At 43.3% G+C, this 18363-nt stretch overlaps 1 protein-coding gene across 1 annotated transcript in view; it reads left to right on the top strand.

Annotated features, from left to right (window-relative positions):
• Window positions 1-2047: 2047 nt before the first annotated feature.
• The window catches only part of cyth2 (cytohesin 2), a 63045-nt gene continuing 46729 nt past the window's right edge, over window positions 2048-18363 (top strand). Inside the window, exon 1 of the mRNA XM_084336923.1 lies at window positions 2048-2198. Within this exon, the coding sequence (XP_084193049.1) occupies window positions 2132-2198 (67 nt within the window). The 5' untranslated portion in view covers window positions 2048-2131. The remainder of the gene's footprint in view (window positions 2199-18363) is intronic.

Raw genomic sequence — 18363 nt, 5'->3', positions numbered from 1 at the left:
ACCAATACACACTGATCAACCTGTCATTGTCTCCTGTTTCACTAGTACACTGATCAACCTGTCATTGTCTCCTGTTTCACTAGTACACTGATCAACCTGTCATTGTCTCCTGTTTCACTAGTACACTGATCAACCTGTCATTGTCTCCTGTTTCACTTGTACACACTGATCAATCTGTCATTGTCTGCTGTTTCACCAGTACACATTGGTTACCCTGTTGTCTCCTGGGTCAATCCGTTGCAATATAAAGAACTTCCATGACATCTTACTATTATTGCCCATTAGACCATCATATCTTTCCTTCCTTCTCTTGGCATTTTAACACATCTCACCAAAAACAAAGGAGAGTGAGAGACGGGAATAGCTTGCCCTTGTCGACCGGATCGACCAATCATGTACGTGGACAGATCTTCATGATCAATATAAATGTAAGTCAGACGAATAAAACACAAGTTGTGTGAGTGAATGTGTCAAATATGAGGAACAAATTGTAAACAACAATGTGGAACGCCCTACCCACAGCTGTAAAGGAATGTGAATCACTACCCACCTTCAAAACCTCTCTAAAAGAGCACCTACGGGAGACTGCAATCCGAAACTGGCCCCTGTAAATGTCCAAACCCAACCCCCTCCAATGTACAGTTCCCCCCACCCCGCCTACCCAACCCAACCCCCCACCCACCCAACCACCTCCAATGTACAGTTTCCCTACCCAACCGCCAATGTACAGTTTCTTCCCCCTCAAATGTATATACTCTCTTTTTTAGACTCTTCTTGTATCAAAAACAGTACTGTATTTGTAAATCTGGTATGTCATAAATGTATAGATGTAGCAGTACTGTCTATCTGTATATCTATATGTTATGATGAATTGAAAATGGGGGACCCTGATGTAAACAAGACGAAAGTCTTTCTCTGGTCTGCATCCCCTTAACAATTGTGTGTATTGAGCTGTACTGTATTGTACCCATTCTGCAATCTGTTAAAAAAAATTCAATCAAGCATTTCACTGTATGCTTGTATGCCGTGACAAATAAAACTCTTGACTTGAATCAGTCTGGCCACCGGAAGCACATCACCGGGAAAGGGGGGGGGGGGTGATATAATAGTCTTGTAGGCTATCTGGAATGTGGAGGGGGGAACATGGCATTCCAAGGGTGGGGGTCATGAGGGCCATTTGTCTTAATCAAAGGAATGGAGTAGCAGAGTGGTTCTTTCACACTCGCTCACTCTGAATCATCCTCATGCAATCTACATTTGCCATCATCCGTGGTCTAATGTGGCCTGTGGTATGTGGCTAAGTAAGTTGGTAGACTCGCCCACTAATCATTTTGAAAGGAGCTAAGGAACCATACTGTAGCAACCTACCCTTTGTTCTCCCTGGATGTTACAAAATAGTGGTCGGCACCTAGCTAGTGCAGTACCTGCACTTCTTGGTGTATCTGATGGAATTTGGGGTCAGAAGGTGAGAGATACATCTGTGATGACATGGAATTAAAGCAACCAGAACCCCCCTTGCAAACATGTGAAGGACGGAGCTTAATAAATACAAATATCTTGAATCTTACAGTATTAGAACACTCATGTAAAGCAGCCCAGTGTCAGTGCTTTGCCTTCAAAATAAGTGTTACAATTGTTTTGACAAAATCTTTAGCATTTGCACTCATCCCAGCACATGCTTCACATATCACACATTATCTCTGTAGGAACCAAATAACGTTTAGATAAAGATACTACAATTGTCAATATGTATTTATGATAGTTATTATTATTATTATAGCTGTATGTGTCTCCACTTCAGCAGGGTCACGGTTAGAAAAATATCGGCATTTCGTTGCTGTTTCATCTTAGAAGTAATTTATTAACCTAACCCTAACATTAACCTCACTGGAAACAAAAATATGTTGTATGATAATCGATTTTATTATAATGCATTTGAACGAAATGCGGATGGCTTCTAGCCACGACCCTGTGGCTTCAGCAGAGCACCAGAACAAAAGCTCGTCGTCACTTCCGGCATCGCCACCTCCTTTGTCCGTGGCCCACTTTCCACACGCAGGCTTGTTGTTTATTTATTTCCATCTAATTTTGAGGATATATTACACATATATCCACATTTCTCGCGTATTGAATGACAGTCGACTCCGAAATATTTATGCCTAAAAGCAAAGCGCCGAAAATGGATGAGCTGGACTACAGTAAGTATTATTGCCAACAACAGGCTCCTGTTGCAGCCGCTAACGTTAGCTGTGTCGTCTGTGTGTGTGGCTCCGTTTATTTGCTGAAATTAGATTCGTCATTCCGCGAAACGGACACATCAATTGAGATAAAAATTTATGTAATTGTGATATGGTTTGTTTTAGAAGTGTAGCCATGTAGCTGTGGCTTCGATGTAGGAAAACATGCATGTTGTTGTTGCACGTAACGCGTTGGCTAACGTTACTAGTCGGCTCATCGATGGTCCAGGTTCCAGGGAGTAGTCTGTGTGGAGGTTTGTGATGCCGGTGTTTGCTCTGTTTGGTTACCCTTTTATTATGGTGTAAATAATGTGACACATCCAGAGAACCACTGTAGCTGCTACTTGCTCTGCACGTCATGTCAAAAGACATGCGGTCCACCTATTAAATGAAGAACGCAGAGCAGACTAACTAAACGCTTAGATCTACATTGGTTCCTTCATGTGGGCGGGGTTGATGTTGAAGTGCAGCTGGCATTTTGCAGAGTAAACACAGTCGTCTGGGTTTTTTGGTTGGGCAGTCTGATTGATTGAAAACTTTATTAACAGATTGCAGAATGGGTACAGTACAGTACCAGAGAGACTTTCGTCTTGTTTACATCAGGGTCCCCCATTTTCAATTCATCATAACATATAATGACATACATGACATACAGATAGACAGTACTGCTACATCTATACATTTATGACATACCAGATTTACAAATATACAGTATTGTTTTTGATACAAGAAGAGTCTAAAAAAGTATATACATTTGAGGGGGAAGAAACTGTACATTGGAGGTGGGGGGGGGGGGGGGCTGTACATTGTGGGTACGCGGGGTGGGGGTAACTGTACATTGTATTATCGACGAAACCTTACTTGGTCCAAGAAGAGGGTCTCGTGTATTACTGGTTTAGGACATTTACTGTACATTGGAGGGGGTTGGGTTAGGACATTTACAGGGGCCAGTTTCGAATTGCAGTCTCCCGTAGGTGCTCCCTGAGAGTGGTTTTAAAAGTGGGTAGTGATTCACATTCCTTTACAGCTTTGGGTAGTGTGTTCCACATTGATGTGGCATAATTGCGAAATGTGTTTAGTCCCTTGTTTGAGCCGAATCTGGGTTTAACATGATTTGTGGAGCTCCCTCTGGTCTTGTGGTTGTGGTATTCACTGACCCTTTGGAAGTATTTTGACATGACAACCTTAGGCTATGGTTAGACTAGTGTATTCCTGGCGTTTTTTTATACGTTTTTGACGACGTTTCATGTCCTATCTACACAGAAATGCGTTTTTTGGCGTTTTTTTGTGGATACGGCTGAAACGCAAAATTGTGTTTGCGTTTGGAGATACGCAAAAAAAACGCTTCGACATCAGCGTGTAGTCAGCACGGAGCAGTTGTTGCGAAAACGCCCATGCGCAGTAGATACCATCTGCGTGCCCTTCCTGTGTACAGTGTGTGTGTTTGGGACAGAGCTCCGTGTCCCAAATAGCTTCAGCTACCATGTGTTGTCAAGTTATTGTTATAAGGACCCCAGTCCAAGCTACAACAGTCTGCATTCCCTTAACAATTGTTTGTATTGAGCCGTATTGTATTGTACCCATATGCAATATGTTAAATAAAGTTTACATCCATTCATTCTGCTAGCATTACCGATTGCATGAGCAGCTGGCTAACGTGAGCTATCAGGATTCAGACCCTGTTAGCTCAGAGTTCCTCTTTCAACTTAAGAAGCATTAAACAAAATGGCCCAGTCATCTATTCACCTTTGTTTAATACACACAGCGTTGTCTCTAATGTTATCTAACTACTGATAGCTCGCGATATCATCAGTTTTGATGCTGGCTAAGTAGCGTGAGCTAACGTTAGCTTCTAGCCACAATGCTATATTGTTATAATGGCATACTCCATTGACGTTAGCATGCAGCTAACAATGCTACAATGCTACCGATTGTTTTTTAGCCTAAACTATCCGCTCTTAGTGGTCACTTGTGTTGATGTTAGTTTTGTTTCATCAACAAATGACAGGCAGAACACACAGTGAATGTATCCGTTTTGTTTATTGCACTTTTATTAGGCTTTGCTGGAAAATTATTGCTGCATTGAGTAAAGCAAGATGGTGGCGCGGCATAGGCGCCTGCCTTATTGACATTTTCTTTTGCTGGAGCTTCCACCAGGAAGTGTATTGGCACATTCGTTCTGATTGGTTGAAATTGCCTTCATGTTTGCCACCTACTGCCACCTACTGCTTTGGCAGTGTACTACATCAGTGTGCTTGGCTGACAAAAACGAAAGTTTTTGCTTTTTTAGCGCCTTTGTTTCAAGTTCAAGTTTCAAGTTTCTTTGAGGTGCTTTGGTACCCGGAGGTGCAAGCATAGTCGTAGTACCCTTGAATGAGTGCTCCTGCCAGAGTCTTCAGGGTATTCTTGTTTACCAGAGCAGAGAGGAGATCCGGTACAAGAATCTAGTTCGTTGGTTGATTTTTTTTATTACTACATTGGATGCCATTTTGTCACAGGAAAGATTTGCCTCTAGGACAGGGCTATACGCTAAGCTTTTTCACTAGGGGCACACTTGTTTTAAAAAATTTTAAATAACAATTTTACCGTCCATTATAGTGCAAAGAAATATGTTCCTCCTGCCTCATTACTGTGGTCCTTTTATTTAACATTTAAGTGCGTTTGTTTTCGGGTTTGTATCTTTTATAATGAGAAACTGAGTGTGTAAATCACTAATAGAACAAAAACAACAAACTGTGTGTGTGTGTGTGTGCGCGCGCTTGTGTAGTGCTCCTTGAATGAGATCATCACAACACACACGCACACCATTGCATTAACCCTTTAATCGACAATGACGTGTTTAGACGTCATTCCTCGCCATGCGTAATCTGCCAATGACGTCGTACAGCGTCTTTGAGATCAATATTTCAAAAATCTGTCATGGCAATCATATTTCACCCACGGAGACTTGACGGGTGCTGTAGAGCTCCTCTCAACTCTCCAACGGTGCAAGACCGCCATCTGGTGGCCGATCGGCGAGGTGCCAAAACCGGAAGTGAGCGGCCAGAAGTGGTGCTCACCCATATTTCGTCCGGCCACTCGCTATCGCTCGCGGGACTCCAGCTTGATACACTGGATAGCGATCCGTTGCCAATAACTCGATAAACAACATGATTTGGACGTATATAGTATTATACAACCTGGAACTGGACCAACTAGATCGACATCCCATAATAGCGAACTTTCTGCTCCACGCTGATCGCCCAACGCTACGAGGAAGCTGCGGTGTGTTTCAGCGTGTTTGATTATTATTATACATACAAACTGCTCCGATCAACATATACCCATACTACATAAATGATTTAACGTCGGCCACGGACTTATAAACCCCCCCCCCCCTCCGGTCACCAGCAGATGATGAGGCATGAAGTTTAGGACCTTGTACAATTGAAATTTTTAATCTGACGTCAATCGGTATCAAACTACATTTGATGATCTAATATATGTATTTATGTCTATAACTCACGTTCTATGGAATGCTGCAGAAAACGATAAAAACATATTTATACTTTAGACCATATTTTATAGTAGGGATGGGAATTGATAGGATTTTATCGATACGATTCCATTATCGATTCTGCTTATCGATTCGATTCTTTATCGATTCTCTTATCGATACCTGATCAATTTATAATTTAAATAAATAAATTGGAAATGCAACAGAACTAAGCTGGTTAGAATAACAACATGCAACTTGACATTTCTGATTGTCATTTATTGTTGAGCCCCCATGTCAGGGGCGACAGTGGCTCGGGAGGTAGAGCAGTCGTCTGGCAATCCGGAGGTTCCCGGTTCGATTCCCGCTCCTCCCGGGCAGCGTGTCGATGTGTCCTTGAGCAAGACACTTAACCCCTAACTGCTCCCGATGAGCAGGTTGGCACCTTGCATGGTTGCCTCCACCGTCGTTGTGTGAATGTGTGAGTGAATGGGTAAAATGTAAGGAACAAATTGTAAAGCGCTTTGGATAAAAGCGCTATATAAAAATGCAGCCATTTACCATGTCAGAAAAATACAAAAACTGTAAAAAATAAAACATTAACTATTGCCTACACTTAAATAAAATAATGTATTTGAGATTCTCTTAAAATGTATTTATTTTTTTATTCTTAAACTAATTTAATCTATTGAATAACAGGTCGTTATTCCTCTGACTTCTGTCTCACACACACACACACACACACACACACACACACACACACACACACACACACACACACACACTGTTGTTGAGCTTATAGGACTAGATATTACAATCCCTTAGATAATCAGCACTTTTTTGAATGGGGTAGAGGTAAAAGCTTCACTGGGGTCTTCAGGTGGGCACCCTCCTTCATTGGTGTTTCGTTGACAGGCCCACGACACCTCCGAAGGGCTCAACGGCAACACCTGGCGTCCCAGGTGTGCCCCCCTCTGCTTTTACCCCTCGATGCTCTTCTTTCAGCTCCAAAGAAGGTTGCAAGTGACTTGGTTCCAAGTTCTCTGATGTGCTTGAATTACTTTCAGCCGGGGTACTGATGCTCGGTGGACTGTGGGTTAAATCCTGCCGCTGAGCTTCACTCGCCTGACTTGACCTTTCTCTCAGAAGATAATGGTCAATGCGAGATCCCGGCCTCACTTTCTTCAAGCACTTCATCCGGCCTTGATGTATTCGTAGGCCTCTGATGGATGTTACCTTGGACCAGCCACAGCTACATACTCTGTGCTCCTGTCCTTCAGTTGATGTGCCGATTATCTGGTTCGTCGTCGTTCCAGGGTCAGTTACCGGGTGGTCAGCCGATGAGTCATCTTCCGCCCCCGCTCTCGCAGACTCTAGGGGTGTTTTTCTCTTTAGACTTTTCGTAGCAATGAGGGGTGGCTTTTGTGCACTTAATTAAGCGACAGAGCCTGCCATCATGGATAGCTAGTCCATGACAGCCCCGTTGGGGTCTTTCCTTCCTGTCAGCTGTCTTTCCAAGCCGTCACATGGTCTTTCCCTTGTTGTCAGCTGCACTTTCACAGCAGTCACTGGATTTCTCCAGTTTATCAGTTGAGCTTATAGGACTAGATATTACAATCCCTTAGATAATCAGCACTTTTTTGAATGGGGTAGAGGTAAAAGCTTCACTGGGGTCTTCAGGTGGGCACCCTCCTTCATTGGTGTTTCGTTGACAGGCCCACGACACCTCCGAAGGGCTCAACGGCAACACCTGGCGTCCCAGGTGTGCCCCCCTCTGCTTTTACCCCTCGATGCTCTTCTTTCAGCTCCAAAGAAGGTTGCAAGTGACTTGGTTCCAAGTTCTCTGATGTGCTTGAATTACTTTCAGCCGGGGTACTGATGCTCGGTGGACTGTGGGTTAAATCCTGCCGCTGAGCTTCACTCGCCTGACTTGACCTTTCTCTCAGAAGATAATGGTCAATGCGAGATCCCGGCCTCACTTTCTTCAAGCACTTCATCCGGCCTTGATGTATTCGTAGGCCTCTGATGGATGTTACCTTGGACCAGCCACAGCTACATACTCTGTGCTCCTGTCCTTCAGTTGATGTGCCGATTATCTGGTTCGTCGTCGTTCCAGGGTCAGTTACCGGGTGGTCAGCCGATGAGTCATCTTCCGCCCCCGCTCTCGCAGACTCTAGGGGTGTTTTTCTCTTTAGACTTTTCGTAGCAATGAGGGGTGGCTTTTGTGCACTTAATTAAGCGACGGAGCCTGCCATCATGGATAGCTAGTCCATGACAGCCCCGTTGGGGTCTTTCCTTCCTGTCAGCTGTCTTTCCAAGCCGTCACATGGTCTTTCCCTTGTTGTCAGCTGCACTTTCACAGCAGTCACTGGATTTCTCCAGTTTATCAGTTGAGCTTATAGGACTAGATATTACAATCCCTTAGATAATCAGCACTTTTTTGAATGGGGTAGAGGTAAAAGCTTCACTGGGGTCTTCAGGTGGGCACCCTCCTTCATTGGTGTTTCGTTGACAGGCCCACGACACCTCCGAAGGGCTCAACGGCAACACCTGGCGTCCCAGGTGTGCCCCCCTCTGCTTTTACCCCTCGATGCTCTTCTTTCAGCTCCAAAGAAGGTTGCAAGTGACTTGGTTCCAAGTTCTCTGATGTGCTTGAATTACTTTCAGCCGGGGTACTGATGCTCGGTGGACTGTGGGTTAAATCCTGCCGCTGAGCTTCACTCGCCTGACTTGACCTTTCTCTCAGAAGATAATGGTCAATGCGAGATCCCGGCCTCACTTTCTTCAAGCACTTCATCCGGCCGTGATGTATTCGTAGGCCTCTGATGGATGTTACCTTGGACCAGCCACAGCTACATACTCTGTGCTCCTGTCCTTCAGTTGATGTGCCGATTATCTGGTTCGTCGTCGTTCCAGGGTCAGTTACCGGGTGGTCAGCCGATGAGTCATCTTCCGCCCCCGCTCTCGCAGACTCTAGGGGTGTTTTTCTCTTTAGACTTTTCGTAGCAATGAGGGGTGGCTTTTGTGCACTTAATTAAGCGACGGAGCCTGCCATCATGGATAGCTAGTCCATGACAGCCCCGTTGGGGTCTTTCCTTCCTGTCAGCTGTCTTTCCAAGCCGTCACATGGTCTTTCCCTTGTTGTCAGCTGCACTTTCACAGCAGTCACTGGATTTCTCCAGTTTATCAGTTGACACACACACACACACACACACACACACACACACACACACAGAGCTCCCTCCCCGGGCCCCTGTCCTGTAAGGTATTGGCTTGTGTTGCTACACGGACACATTTGTATGTTGCACCATGGTACTTCCTGTCTGACAGACTCAGAGTAGAGACTTAGTAAACAAACACTCCGGCTCTTATTATATGTGAACTAAAGAGTACAAGGTTTACACAACAGTCCCCACCCGCTAGGGCTGGGCGATAAAACGATAACGATAACTATCGCAATAAATTATTTCCTCGAAATAAACATGAAACGTGGTCGAAAAGTTTCGATATATCGATTTTCCAAGCTTGGATATGAGCACACGCACTAACAACCAATCGGTGAAGGAGATGGCCGATAGAGGAAGGAGACCCGGAAGGAGGTAGGACTCGGTAAACAAGGCTGGCTATGGCTAATTAGCTTGCACGCCGCTATTTCACAGGTTACCTGCCGAGTTGGTGTGTGTTTTGAATTCTGAGGGTAACTGTTATAGTAGTGTGGGGTATACGGTGGACGTCGTTGCAATGAATTGGGCAGAACAGAGTATTTTAGGGTCATTTTTTAGTACATTGTCATGAAATACTCCGCTTGGAAACGAGGCTGGCTATGGCTAATTAGCTTGCACGCCGCTATTTCACAGGTTACCTGCCGAGTTGGTGTGTGTTTTGAATTCTGAGGGTAACTGTTATAGTAGTGTGGGGTATACGGTGGACGTCGTTGCAATGAATTGGGCGGAACAGAGTATTTTAGGGTCATTTTTTAGTACATTGTCATGAAATACTCCGCTTGGAAACGGGGCTGGCTATGGCTAATTAGCTTGCACGCCGCTATTTCACAGGTTACCTGCCGAGTTGGTGTGTGTTTTGAATTCTGAGGGTAACTGTTATAGTAGTGTGGGGTATACGGTGGACGTCGTTGCAATGAATTGGGCGGAACAGAGTATTTTAGGGTCATTTTTGAGTCATGAGATACTCCGCTTGAGATACTCCGCTCTGCTAACGTGCGCGGACTGATGACGACATCAATTCGACTCTCGAGACATTCACAGCAGCAAAACAAGTGAGCCCGCGTATCGGCGCCGGGCATAATAAGTTAATTAAACTTGACAGACATTATATCGACGATAATTATCGATATCGAGTTATATGAAAATAATTTTATAATTTTATCGCGATAACGTTTTTGGTCATATCGCCCAGCCCTACCACCCGCTGTTTTATTGTATTTGTACCTGTACTATCCGCTGTCAGCTGTTTATCTCTCTTTGTGAGCTTGATTAAATAGCGTTAGCTCACGTTAGCTAGCGATAGCTCCGTGGCTAATTTTAGCTCACCCTAAACTAAATCAATGACTAGGTTCTAAACCGTTCTAAAGCATTCAAGTAGTTTTCACTGCACATAGAAGTAGCCAAACAGCGGGAGCATTTCGGGAGCATATTACCAAAACCCAGGCAATTTCGAGCCCTTAATGAATCAAATAGAGTCTGCCATGGCTACATGCTAACGCTAACATTATTGCGCAACTAGGAAAAACCTGGCAGCGATAAGGGAATCGAAAGTCACGGGAGCCACACGGTTCCAGGCATCGGCCAATTAGGAACCGGTTTTCGATTCCCATCCCTAGTTACTAGGCTTGAGTAAATTGTAATGAACCAAAGGAGAATATCAATTATATTTAAAAGATATTTTGTATCTTTGACTGTGAATAACACCATGCTAAAATTTACCAGACCTGAAAAATCTAAGCAAATGTATAAAGGGAAGATGATTAAACAGGTTTTGTAGATACAGTACTGAATTCTGCCATCTTTTTTATAATGTAAATTTCTCCACCATTTTTCATCATATTGCAACACTGTTTTTTGCTAGATGTTCACAGAAAGGTAGAGAAACTAACTGCATTCTGTTTTATGGCAATAACGTTCAGGGTTGTGGGAGATAATCCCAAAAAAGAAGAGAAATAAAAAAGTTAATCCAGAAGTCTGATGATTGACAGGGGCTGGTGTGAGCTGGGTAGGGTCATTTTTCTTTTTTTTTTCTACTTTTTTCTCCCATTTTCTATTTTTCTCCCATTCCAATTTCGTATCGTCCAATTCTACCCTCCCCTGTCTCGAACGTTGTTAGGCCATGCCTCCCACAAGCCGGCTGCAATGTGGACTAAGCCTTACATCACGTGTCCCCTCCGGTACTCGAGGAAGCAGCAGCCGCATCTTTTCACCTGCACAGCACAATCTCTCAGCGTCGGGGGTCTGCGTTTGGAGGGCACGCCGCCCCCGTCGCTTCCTGATTCTGCTGCGCCGGCGCACCAACCGACCTGTAGGAGTCACTGTCCACAACGTCCGATCCCCACCCATCAGCTTCCCACCCCCTAATACTGCCAATTGTATTAGTATGAACGACCAGCCAAGCTGATAGCAATGCGGAGAGCTAGGCTCGAACCCAGCGTCTCCTGCATTGGTGGTGAGCGCCTTGCCCACTGCACCACCTAGCCGCCCGGTAGGGTCGTTTTTCGAAATTCGAGAGGCCAGAGTCTCTTTCAAAAGACTACACTCACTTTTGGCTGCTCCACTTCCTCCTGTCAATATGCGCCGGTTTCCGACTCAATGCCCTGAGATTTCTATAATCTTATATTTCACTAATAACAGTTAAAATCATTGGTAAACAAACATGATGCTGAAAATATACACTTTTACTGTATATTTCGGGCATAAGAGGTTAAACCCTGTGACGTGAGGCCCAAATTAAAAAGACATTAGCAACTTCAGAGGGTGGGACATATAAACACATTTACTATCAAATAGCATTGTGAGGCTGAACAACAGGACCAATTGACTATACATGTGCTTAAAAAAAATTAAATAAACATTTACAGACTTTTATTTTTTTAAATGGCTAAACATGATTTTGTAATTTTGCAACCGTGGGTCTCACAGGGTACTTTTAACCCCGTGAGGCCCAAATAAAAAAGACATTAGCAACTTCAGAGGCCAGAGGGTGAGACCTATAAACACATGAAGGGTGCCGTGACTGAAAAAAAAGGTTGAGAAACGCTGGTATATGGTGTGGCTCTTTGTGGTACCACTCACTACCACAGTAATTTTTGTGGCTCTTAATCTCTGACTGGTTGGCCACCCCTGCTCTAGAACCTTGGCTCTTCACTCACTGGGCCAAATGCAGTAGAACCATGGCTCTTCACTTACTGGGCCTGGTTATTTCCACCTTTCACCAAGACTGAAATCACCCCAATTTCTGTGACTTTCTGAGAATGTCAGGATTTTAGAGAATGCTTCAGTAGATGTCCTGCGGCAAAATATGTCATTGATTTTTGTTGGCGGTGTATGGAGTGACCACACACTGCTTTTCAGGTGGATTAACCCCGACAACGGCAGCAGTGCTGTAGGAATGTCAGTTTTAGGGCTGGGCGATATGGCCAAAAAAATTATATCACAATAACGATATCATAGCACTCGATATAGCAAATTATTGATATTGTTATAAGTATTAAAAAAAAAAAAAAAAAACATCTTTAATTTTTTTTAACAGATGTATGTTTATTTTGCAGCAATTCTTTGTCGTTGCCGCCATCTTTAAAGATTTATTTTTTAGCATTTATTGCTTTTCATGGTCAGACATGACCGATAGATGAGGAGAGGATGAACGGGAGAAGAGGCGGGGAAGACATGCGACAAATGTCACCGGGAGCGGGACGTGAACCCGGGACGGCCGCGTAGGTGTGCGATGCACTAACGTGGTGCGCCACGAGGGCGCCCCTGTTGTCGCCATCTTTAGTGTTACATCCCCTCACACTCCAGTTCTCAGGCTGCAGCTGGTTTGAAAGCGAAAGTAAACAAGCTTCTCTGCTGGCTGTGGCTCCAGGGGAGTTGAACAGTTCTGGCTCTGCTAGTTTCTTTTCTATCTTTTGGCCCTTTTTTGGTGGACAAACCACAGCACATGTGCACCGTGACTCGTGACTGGAGACTAGCTCTGCTAGCACACATAGCCTACTGTGTACAGACGGTTTCAAACTATTTTAAATTAGAAAGTAAACCAAAGAGAAAAATAAATCTCAATTTGGTCAGTATTTTCACTCATTTGGACAAGCAAAGCCATTACTTTAAGTTTCAGGCAAGAAAGACAAGTCTGTCCACTGTCTCTGGTTTTAAAACTGCCCTGTTGCAGGTCAAAAAAATAAAATATATTGATTTTTCTTTTCTTTCGATATCTATTATTAAAATATATCGTGATAATTATTGTTTTATCGCCCAGCCCTAGTCAGTTTCTCTAATATCTTAATAAATTATTGCATCGTAGCTACAACTCTTATTATTCTGTCAACACTCGCATGCGTATGTTTCCCTCTCCTTTGTCTCTACTGAGTGCATGGAAGTGTTGAGGTCTTATTCGTGGACCATATCACAACTCAATAAATGGGCTGGCTGGGTAAACGCTCTAGTCTAGTACTTGTAGCTAGGTTGCTGTGACAGTGACATGCATCATCAACCTCCCTGTGTTTCCATTTGACTACACAAACTGAATGAGCAAATCAGGGACAGGTCTGTGAGTGGGAGAGAAGGACAAAGGCAGGGAGTGATTTAGAAGAAGCTCAACTATGGTTGATACAACATTGATTATTACAATGATTATCACTCACTGCTCAGTGTTGCTTCATGCTGCAGAAAACGGAAAGCAACGTTGAAGCAGCTCACTCCACCTTTGCTTTCTTCACCTGCACATAGCTGTACCTCATCTTGTTATTTATGTATTCATGGTAGTTATTTCCAAGTATTGACTCGTTCTGTCCCTTTCCCCTCTCCCCCTGTGACTTCCCACCACAGTTAGGACAGCCGAAACCCATCCAATATTTCGCCGTCGACTAAAGACACACTTCTTCAACCATTATCTAAAAAAATTTATAATAAATAAATGATTACCCTAACTAACCTTACCGTCATGCACTTGTCCTAATATACTAACCTACACTCACTGTAGCACTCAACACTTTGATGAACATTGTTACTCAGCTGATAAAGTTGTTCCCTTCCTGATGACTTGTCATGCAGAACTTGTAAGTCGCTTTGGATAACAGCGTCGGCTAAATGACAATGTGAATGTAAATGTGACTGTCTGCAGGGTAGGACTGAACATGATTTTGAATTAAAATGAATATTGCAATAAAGTAAAGCAATATTAATGTTGCAACGGCTGCAATGTGGACTTAATGTGTGCAATGTGGAAAATTATATATATATTGTAGTGCCCGGAGGAAAGAGGAATAAACGGAGGTAACGTAATGCTTGTTTAATGTACAAAGCCACGTCAGTCAACACAGAACAACAGCACATGTAATCGCCAGCACAGTAATGAATGACAACAGCGAGTGCCACCGCAATAGATGTCCCCTCTGGCCACGGTGCCAGATTAGTAGTTCCCTCCCACTACACAACATAGTCAGAGGAGAACACGAACCAATAATGTAGTCACTACAATATATATATAGTATACACATTATATACATGCAGCGAATTAGTGAGTTGTGGCAATGAGAAGTCTTTTGTTTGGCAGATGCTTCCCTTAAGCCCAGCAGTACTATATGTAAAGGCTAATGCCCGACAAGCTTACATTAGGCCTAACAAAATTAATAGTTGGTTTCAGGTTGCCGACCGACCCTGCCGATTTAGGTGCGACCCAATATATTTTATGAGTTTAAAAAAAAAAATATTAAAAAAAAAAAAACATTTTTTTTTTTTTTTTTTTTTAGAATAAAGTTTCATGGAAATCTTAGTCAAACATTTAGTATTATGGATATTAAACATGCTGGCAGAGTACATGCATCCATGTTGTTGTGAACATTTTAATTAAATAAAGAAATTCCCTATCCATAGTCGCCGTGGGAAAGAATAAAATAAAAAAATAAAATAAAATAAATTCCCTACCTACCCATGGCCAAACTGACAACCAACCTGAAACCAACTATTAATTTTGTTAGGCCTTAACATATTTTAATGGTGAGGTGAAGGCGTGAACCGTCCGATGCAAAGCAAGTTCATTAGAATATGTTTTTATTTTATTTTTCCCCCTCCTTCTTTTTTCCGATTTTCCTCCCATCCCACTGTTAGTCGTTATGCCAATTCCCAACCCCCTTCCTGGTTGTTGCGCACTTTCCCCTACTGTTGGTCCGAGAGGCCGGACACTGTCACATGCTTTCCTCCGACGCATGTGCAGCCAGCCGGCAGCCAGCCTGGCAGCGCAGACTCTCACTGGGAGAGTGTAACGTGTGGGAGGCCACACTACCTCTCACCAAATCCTACCTACGCTGAGCAGGCGCCCCGACCGAACTGTAGGGGTCGCTGTCCACAATGCCCAGGACCCACCCACGGCTCCCCTCCCCTAACTCAGCCAAACGAGTTAGTATAGCGATCAGCCCGAGCCAAGGCAATGCTGACTCTCCGGGAGTCGAGACTGCAGCCTCTTGCATTGGTGATGAGCACAATCTCCGCTACGCCACCTGACCGACCGCCCATTAGAATATGTTAAAGGGGACCTGCATTGCTATTCCTAGCACTATTTGGGCAACTTCACACAATTCCTGTGTCTATTGAACACATCTGTAAGTTTTTTCTTTTTTAAATGCATTGTTTTATATTTCTTATCAAGTACTCAAAAGCACCATTTTCCAGCCTCAGGATTTCAGGCTATTTTTGGATGGGCTCCGGCTCCGCCCATACTAGCAGAATGAGTGACAGCCACCCACCAAATAGTTCTGGCCATACTACTCTACTAACGCCAAAGTGAACCTAATACACAAACAAATATGGCTCAAGCATACTTTTTCGATACAATACAATCCACAAAGGGATGACACCGAAGCAGGTACCCATGCCATACGATTTTGGGAAAACAAATGCCCGGAAGATTAAGATTGCTCTCCCAATCCGTCTAACACACACACACACGCATGGCACTTGTACTAACGATGTTAGTTAGGAACATAATCATTAATTCACAATACACACAAGTAGGTCTACATATATACAACAAAGCACAGAGCTAAGAACGTTAGCTAAGCTAGCTTGCTCTCTCAGTCCGTCTAACAAACACACACACACGCTCGCACACACACACACAGTGCTTGCACTAACGTTAGACTGTCTTGGCGCACACACACGGAAGAGTACCGTAATACACAAACGGATGAATGAACGAGGTCCTACTGCTAATTAACTAATTACGATGTACTGTATGTACTTACTGATTCGATGCTTTCTTTCTATCTCAAAGCCTTACAGGCTTCTACTTTAGCAACAGCCAGGAAATCACGGAAGCATAAAGTCCCTCGTCTTTGCAAAAATCCAAAAACGAACTTGGTCCATTGCTGGCAAAGCACGACATCCTCAGGAAAAATTTGCAAATATGTAGCAGCTTTGCAGCCAGGAACAGCACATGGCCTGCGTGTTTTGCTCATATTATTTACGTTAGGCTAAGTCACTGCACTTTGGTCTGCTCTAGGTAGATTGTGGGCGGGCATTGGCTCCAACCACAGAGCCAATCGGATCACTATCCGCTTCCCCAGCGCCACGTGACGTCACCATGCAAGTCAAATCAGACCGACCTGATTAAATGGAGCAGGAAATGAATGACCTGAATGACGGCAATCCGCCAATATGGTATTTAGAGACACAGACACATTGATACTAACTCCTATTACTATAATACAATGCTAGAATGCTAGACACTGAAAATGCATGTCACCTTTAATGTACAGCTCAAAGGGCATTATCCCCTTTATACCACGGCCGAAGGCCAGAGATAAAATATAAAATAAAAGTAAGGAGCATTTATTCATGTTTCCATGTGTTTTGCTTTCAACTACACTTTGTTTGCCGTTCACGTAGAGCTACGTTTCTGTGGCCCAGCGGTTGAGTGCCGGAAACGTAGATCTAGGTTTTTGTCTCGTTTTTCCTTTTATTCGCTATTGCCGTTCATAATCCATCGAGGCAACTTGTGCATTCTGTACTGAATGTGTCTTGAGATCGCAGATGGTCAATACCGCGGCCTAACGCCTTGCGGCCGCAAATCGGACTTATTCCAAAAAGAATATTCCAACTGTCTGATCGCGATTTCCAGTATTGATGTCTATCTGGTCCCGGACATAATGTGGCACAACTTATCCATCAAGGGGCATTGGACGCGTTTCCAAGTGATCGTGTGAACCGCTAGACATGCCTGAACCAAAATTATGCGCCCGGAGGGGTTTAGATGTAACACAAGTGTCCAATTATCTAGCAGTCTCAGTCAATGAGTCAACTAGATGTCCCCCTTGGAAGGGTGTGGGCGAAATGACTTATACTCAAACCATTGAAACAATTCGGACTTTATAAGAATGTTCGTTTATTTGGACATTGATGTCCAGCATCCAATTCATCCTTGTTGTAATAATCACCAGGTGGTCAATTAAACAAGTGGTTAGCTTGTAGCTGATAGTTAGTAGCAGCTTACATCCAAGCATTAGTGGATAATGTTAGTAGAGGTCGATATGGTATTTGGTAATGTTCAACCAAGTCGACTTGATAATAGTTCGTTGATGGTTAGGTTGCAATTTAGCAACCGCCGGTACTTGATAGTGTAGCCAGACGTTTAGCCAGGTAACAGTTAGCCAGACGTTAGTCAGTCTGCATGTAGTTAGTCTATAGTCACAGGGCTGTACGCTAAGCTTTTTCACTAGGGGCACACTTGCCCCTAAATGAGAAATTTAGGGGCAAAGAATATTTTTTAGGGGCACATTTTTAAATAACTATTTTACCATTATAGTAGGGCTGGGCGATATGGCCTCTAAATGATATTGCGATATTTTTTGGCCATATCACGATACACAATATATATCGCAATATTTTGACATTTCCTAAAGCACTTAAAATGCTTGATTTAACCCTTTGATGCATACAGGCACGCCAATATGATGATTATAATAAGTCCCTGCAACATATGTTTGCATTATTAAACCATGAAGATGCTTTAAAAAATAATTTAATGAAAATGTACTAAGAGTAGTCTACTGACACACTAATAAAAAAATGTATTTACATCTAAGACTATTTATATAAAAACTCTTGGGTGCCCTTTTTTTGCACAGTACTGTGTTTTCTATCCACTTTAGCCAAACACACACACACACACACATATATATATATATATATATACTACTGTGAGAAAATAATAATTACACACAAAGGGATAATGGCTTATAGCAGACTTAATGATTTTAGAATATTTCAGATAATGAAATTAAATGTTTATCATCAACTATCCAGTTAGTATTTATACTGTCTGTAACGTTTGGCTACTTTAAATCATTGAATGTAGAGAGAGAGCGAGAGAGAGAGAGGGGGCGAGAACGCACAAGAGAGCCAGCCCCCCCCCCCCCCGGGTTTTGTTCTA

Source organism: Notolepis coatsorum (genome assembly GCF_963971535.1).
Source record: "Notolepis coatsorum genome assembly, chromosome: 19".
In the NCBI taxonomy this organism is placed as follows: domain Eukaryota; kingdom Metazoa; phylum Chordata; class Actinopteri; order Aulopiformes; family Paralepididae; genus Notolepis; species Notolepis coatsorum.
This window is presented reverse-complemented; position numbering and strand designations above follow the sequence as displayed.